This window comes from Nicotiana tabacum, chromosome 6 (assembly GCF_000715075.1).
Source record: "Nicotiana tabacum cultivar K326 chromosome 6, ASM71507v2, whole genome shotgun sequence".
Taxonomy (NCBI): Eukaryota; Viridiplantae; Streptophyta; class Magnoliopsida; order Solanales; family Solanaceae; genus Nicotiana; species Nicotiana tabacum.
This window is the reverse complement of record NC_134085.1, coordinates 206,531,961-206,538,650: the sequence shown is the minus strand read 5'-3', so window position 1 is coordinate 206,538,650 and position 6,690 is coordinate 206,531,961. Positions and strand designations below refer to the sequence as shown.

Here is a 6,690-nt window from a genome sequence, read left to right as displayed (position 1 = left end):
GAATGACTCTATTTGGTACGTGAGTTGTCAGTATGACTATGTGGTATGATGAGGGTACAGAATGCCAAGTGTCAGGGTTCGGGTATTGAGACTCGTATTATATGATTGTGAGATCAGGCGTCACATGATGACTTATATTCAAAGGATATTTATTTGAGAAAATTATATTCGAAAGGTATTTATTTTGAAAGAACTATTTTGGAAAAATATTTATCGGAACGAAGTATATTTCGAAGTATTTTTATCACTTGGAGGATTTGGCGAATTGATTGAAGTTTGCCAGCTAAGACCAAATGTAAAAGTTGTTGTAGTTATTGAGTTGTAACCTGTCTTTGCTGTAATTTGTGATTTCAGAGTTGGGTTGTATTTCCATTTACTTTTCTGTGTTCTTATTAAGTGTTCCGCTGTTACTTGCTGTTTTCTTTCCTTAATGCAATTACTGTGTTGTTAGTCATATCGCATAGTCCTTATATAGATACTATGCTATGTTGTTCTACACTTATACTTGTTTAGTTTATTAGACCAGTAGGTGTCTTGACTGTTCCTCGTCACTACTCCACCGAGGTTAGTCTTGATACTTACTGGGCACCGCTGTGGTGTGCTCATGCTACTCTTCTACACATTTTTATTGTGCCGATCCAGGTATCGATCGTTAGTAGTTGTGCGGATCATTGCCGAGGAGACTCAAGGTAAACCTGATGCTGCGTTCGCAGGCTTCGGAGTCACCTTCTTACTTGTATTCAATTGTTTTCATTCTTTTCCGAACAGTTATATTCAGAAGTGGTAGTTAACTCTGTAGAGTTTATGACTTGTACTACCGGATTTTAGGAATATATTCATTTGATAAAGGATTCATTTCAGAAGAATTTTAAGATATTGTTTACTATTGTTGTTTTTCCGTAAATGTTAGGCTTACCTAGTCCTTAAGACTAGGTGCCGTCACGAAACCCAACGAAGAGAAAATTGGGTCGTGACAGATCTACATTAGATCTATAGAAAACAAATCAAATTTCTCATGATTACTCTTTTGAATATATACATCCAAATGCAACCAAATTCATATTTACCCTCGTAGGCCTTAGATACAACACCATAGAACATGAACGTTGAATGCAAAAAGGGGTTCAACGAAGTTGTCTTAGACTCTTAGGGTGTGTGTGGTACAGAGGAAAATATTTTTGAGAAAATGTTATCCAATTTTCTTATATTTGGTTGGTTTAAATATTTTGGAAAATATTTTTCTCAACAACTTATTTTCCTTCAATTAAAGGAATATATTTTCCCTGTCAAGAGAAGGAAAAATATTTTCCAAAACACTTTTTCAACCTTCCCCACCCTATTCCCCACCCCCACCCCCACTCCCACCCTAAATAAAAATATTATTAATAGTACTTTCTTTTCATGTTATAGATAGATTTTTTTTCATTTCAACAAATGAGTATTTTCTTTTTATGATATAAAAAGTATTTTTTTTCTTTCAATAAGATGATTACGTTATTTTCATGTTGTAGAAAGGGTATTTTCTTTTTCAACCAAAAAAAAGAGTATTTCCTTTATTGTTATGGAGCATAAATTTAAACGTAGTTTTGTATAAAAAGTAAAGCTGCACATTTGTTCCTTTAGGTTTGTGTGAATTTTTAGAAGAATAATTAAATTATTGAAGAAAATAGAATTATGATAACGTTGAGTATTCGAAGAGGGGAGAGGGGAAGCAAGGAAATATAGGGACTTGAAAGAAGAGAATGAGGAGAGTAGCATAAAATAATATTTTCCTAAAAAGATATTTTCTACTCTCTAACCAAATGCTAGAAAATATTTTTCGGAAAAAGTTTTCCATTCACCAACCACATAAGAAAAAGTAAATGATAAAACAACTCATTTTCCATGCGCGGAAAATATTTTCCTTCGTATTAAAGACACCCGTAGTTAAAGCTACTATGAGTTAGGTAAATAGATGCCAACCGCTATAATTTGTACAGTATAGTTTTCTAAGAATATACTTATATATATGGTTTCCAATTGCATTAATATTAGAGGCAGATCTGATCTAACATATAACATGGTTTAGAATTCACTAGTATGGAAGCAACTTCTTTCTTCCAAGATCAAGGCATTGTCCACAATTTCAAGATAGATCGGATGAGTTACCCACGAAAACAAACACGTATCCACAAAAAAAAATTTGACAAATATTTATATGTATATTAAAAGGTGCACTCGACGCTTTTAAATTCCAGTTCTAACTTTATCTAGCATGATTTTTTTTATCATCATATGGTATCCGGAACTGATTAATTCGGATTCGTACTCCGTATCGTATCAGAAATGATAGAGAGATCCTATCATTTACCACCGGCTAGAATACAAGTATATAAATACTCATCATCTACGATTTTAATAGTATTTGGTCCCTATAAATTCATTAGTGAACTACATCCACTGCGGTCCCATTGTATTTGCTCATTAAGACAAAGTCCTAATTTTATAGCTTCCCTATATTCCTCTTTTCAATTTCCTCCTGCGAGTTAGCCATAAATTGAAGCAGAACATTATGTTATCTTGAAAATTGGGACCTTCTTCTGTGCCTTGTGTATTTCTCCTGCTAGTAATTGGTGCAAGAAAGAAATTGATGGAGGGAAAGGTTGAGGCAATAGCCAAGGAGCTAAACGATAATGGACTTCATTTTGAAACAAAACTGGAGCAGGAAGGAGAATCAGTAACACAGGAGATCAAAGTAGGATGCGATGACAAAATCAGTGAAGAAGAGCAGAACAAGATTTGCCTTATGAGAGCTCTTGTCGAAAAGCAAGATCCTTCTTCCAAGGTAATTGTATTTTACTCTAGCTTTTGTTTCAATCTGTTTGGTATAGTTTGACTTGATACGGAGTTTAAAAGATATAAAGTTATAAAATTTATGGTCTCAGATATGTTATAATATTTGTGTTGTTATAATATTTTTGAATACATAAGATTTGTAGATTGCAAATGCCAAATAACATGTTTGTCCCGCTTCTCCAAAGCCAAAAACAATTTTTTTTTCAAAAAAAAAAATATATATTTTAATTAGCCACAAAGAAAATTAGCTTCTCCCCAGGAGCACTTTTTTGAAATACACTTTTGATAAAAATACGCTTAGAAACAATTCTTAAAAGCTTGACCAAACACTAATTGCTACTGAGAAGTGCTTTTCAAATTAATTAGTCAAACACAAACTGCTTCTCACAATAAATAAGAGTAGTCCGATGGACTAAGCTCCCGCTATGTCTGAGGTCCGGGAAAGGACCGGACCACAAGGGTCTATTGTACACCTTACCCTGCATTTCTGCAAGATACTTTTGAGAATCAGACCAAACCGATTTTTAGTGCTTGGCCAAATAGACTATTATTAAGAAAGTATAAAAATATATTATTTTTTAAACAAACTAATAAAGAAATAATATCAAGCAAAGTGAAATGCAGGGAGTAACTCTTTATTAGTTTCCTTCCTTCCGTTTACATGTAAAACATCAAGATTAAAGATTTTTCTATATTAAAATGATCGAGTGCAAGAGAGAGGTTTTTAGGTGTACAACTTCTGGTTAATTAAAAGGAATGAGATGAAATACACACCTCAAGAATTAACTTTTGCAGTTGAATTTGGTCAAATGTCTTCATTATTCTTATTTAATCAAAAAATAGTTTTTGTGGTCAAAGCAAATAAAAGAATAATTTAGGTTTTTAATAAATTTACTTCACTTTTTTAAATATAAAATGGTATAAAAAATGGTAAGCAAGACTGGGAAAATAAGAAAATAGAAATCTTATTGATAATCGCAACTTCCTTCCAATAGAAAAGAACAAGATCAATGGCAAAGAATAATAAAAATATTGATAATTAAGATTCTCAATTTCTCATATTCCGTAGATACGAGATATTGAATTTTTCCTTTCGTAGTTATGGAAGTAGTTTTTAAAGAAGAAGTTAATGGTCGAGTAATAAATAAGAGTAGTAGATCATATTCGATGAAAGCAAAAATCAAAAAAGAATAGTTGGAATCCATAGATAGTATTACTTTGTGACTTTCTCGATGGGGATACACGTTATGGCAGGGGGATTTATATAAGGCATAATTTGTAACCGCTCACCCTATTTAATTTCTGCATGTTACTAACATTTATTACTTAGATTACCCGATATATGGGTGATTTGTAACATTTAAGGTAATAACAACTAATCGCGCATAATTTGGGATTATACCGATTTCTTTCCATATTCGTGGCTATTAATGATCTTTCCATTTTCGTGGCTTCTAGTATCTTTAATTAACCACTCCCTACATGTTTCCTCTTTTCCAGCTAATAGGCACACTATCCTTGTAGACAATCTCGTGGCTATTACTTATATATAAGTTCGATGTTCTTCATTCTTCTTTGTTGCTTTGACTTCTATGCCACCTGTCAACATATTATATATTGATCCACACGGTAAGTTTATTTTCCACTAATACTATTCAAAATCATGTATCAGAGTTAGACCCATCTATATTCTTGGTTTATCCAATGTTGAGTCCCTATATTCATACCCCAAATGTCCAGCTCTGGCCGTAGGAGAGATGTTAAGCATCATGTGTCGATTAACAGAATTGACTGTTGCATCGTTATATGGTTTTGAGACATGCTCACTTCATGAGCTAGTTTTTTTGGAGTTGAGTTAGGCTCAAAATCCATATTCTTATATCTTTTTTTTTTTTGCTTGGCGTCAATTGTTTGCAGGAAGTAGATGATTTTGAGATAAGAAGGTTTCTTCGAGCTAGGGATCTGGACGTAGACAAAGCTTCGGCAATGTTCTTGAAATGCCTTAAAAGGAAGAAAAGCATTGCACCAAATGGCTTCATTTCAGCGAGTGAGATTCCAAACGAGATAGCACACAACAAAATGTTCATGCAAGGAAGGGACAAACAAGGACGCCCTATTGCTGTCATTTTAGGTGCCAGACATTTTCATAATAAATTAGGTGGTCCTGACGAGTTAAAACGTATGATTTTTGTTTTCTTTCTCTTGTTTAATTCCATTCTACTTGGCCTGCTACTTAATTTATAGTTAAGACGTTGTTCTGATTTGCAGGATTTGTGGTCTTGGCTTTGGACAAACTCTGTTCAAGGTACACTATCTTGTATTCTATACTCAGTTGGCTAAATTTACCTTTTCAGAGAAGCTTCCAAGTCTGTCGAGATCATGCAACCTTGATATTTTTATTATTTTATTTTGGGATTTTTTTGATGAATCAGGACCTCGCCAGGTAGGGAAAAGTTTGTGGTAATTGCAGATTTCCAAGGTTTTGGTTATTCCAACAGCGATGCTCGTGCATACATTGGGGCTCTATCCATTTTACAGGTCTAATTAATCATTATTATCGTTGAGTTTACCTTCTGTACATGAACAAATATACTATCAGATCACTATAACCGTCCATAGTAAGAAGAATCAGTAACCTGAAAAACAAGGTAATATACCTAGTAAAAGCTAAAACATGTTAAAAATATAGTGGTAGTATAAAAGCGTTTTACTGCCAGTATATATAAGTGAAATCCTTTTCATTTTTTCTCCTTGTAGTCCATAATCTTGAAGTTTACTATACTATTAATTGCAGGACTGCTACCCTGAAAGACTTGAAAAACTAATTGTAGTTCATGTTCCTTACCTATTCTGGACAATGTGGAAAATTGTGTATCCTTTTATTGATAACAAGACCAAAAAGAAGGTGAGGTTCTACAATGGTTGATGAAACAATGCTGGAGTCTAGTGAATTTGCCGTGGTAGCTGAGGATTGCCTCTTTAAGTTAATGGTTAAAAATTGTGTTAGATTATCTTCGCCAAATTAAATTAATTTCTATCTTTCTTCTCAGATCACATTTGTGGAAAACAGACGACTAATGGCAACTCTACGCCAAGACATTGATGAAAGTCAGCTACCTGAGATTTATGGAGGCAAAATGCCATTAGTTCCTATACATGAAGCCTAAGCAAGTAGTAATTATTTAGAGCTCCTTCTCGACCTGATCGAGCTGGTAATGCTCTAAGAAATAAGATAAAGTTTGTACTAATTATACATTTGTATGCGTTATGCATTAATAGAGATTTAGCTTTTATTCAATTGCCACTTCAAGTCTTCAACTTCCATCTGATTTTTGAATAAATTAGATAGTCCTAGCTCTAGATTCTATAAGGTTGTATAATATTCACTTAAAATCCTCTTTGTAGTCCTGAAAGGGTTAAATGCCTTTAATTTGTAAGTCCTCTGCATTTTCTAGGAAAGCGAGACTAACCGCCATTAAGCTGGTTTTCCACCTATTATTTTAGTTTTCAGACATTTCTAACAAAGTGTAGCGGATATTTGAATTCTGATGGAATATAATGTCGCGTTATACATCAAGTACACACGTTAATATGAAGCCAGAACATTGGAACCAAGTACGTGAAAATCATCACAGAATAAGCAATAAGGTTATGTTACCCTTTTTTTTTTTTTTGCACAGTCAAATTGTTTTCCTGGCCTCACCAGTCAAACGTTACAGGAGAAAATTAATTCAGTTGGCAACTTGTGACACGAATACTCCCTTGAAATGATAACTGCATGTGTGATCAACATAATTAGAAGTTATCTTAACAATTATAACATAAGTTTCCCCAACCCTTTCTTTTCGTCCTTTT

General features: G+C 33.5%; 1 protein-coding gene across 2 annotated transcripts; it reads left to right on the top strand.

The window, feature by feature from the left end:
* Window positions 1-2,140: 2,140 nt before the first annotated feature.
* LOC107819341 (uncharacterized) lies at window positions 2,141-6,133 on the top strand. 2 transcript variants are annotated; one of them, XM_016645442.2, is made up of 6 exons: window positions 2,141-2,824; window positions 4,753-5,014; window positions 5,104-5,140; window positions 5,268-5,373; window positions 5,630-5,740; window positions 5,886-6,133. In XM_016645442.2, exons 1-6 carry the CDS (start codon window positions 2,630-2,632, stop codon window positions 6,000-6,002), a joined length of 828 nt encoding a protein of 275 aa, XP_016500928.2. In that variant the 5' UTR covers window positions 2,141-2,629; the 3' UTR covers window positions 6,003-6,133. The 2 variants fall into 2 exon arrangements, with proteins under 2 accessions (XP_016500928.2, XP_075112652.1); XM_075256551.1 differs by lacking the exon at window positions 5,630-5,740.
* Window positions 6,134-6,690: the final 557 nt, after the last annotated feature.

Bases quoted from the DNA above. Each gene is read 5' to 3' on its own strand.
- LOC107819341 (XM_016645442.2), top strand. From the start codon at position 2,630: ATGGAGGGAAAGGTTGAGGCAATAGCCAAGGAGCTAAACGATAATGGA. The intron at 2,825-4,752 runs GTAATTGTATTT...AATTGTTTGCAG, and splicing joins AGCAAGATCCTTCTTCCAAG to GAAGTAGATGATTTTGAGAT. The intron at 5,741-5,885 runs GTGAGGTTCTAC...CTTTCTTCTCAG, and splicing joins ATAACAAGACCAAAAAGAAG to ATCACATTTGTGGAAAACAG.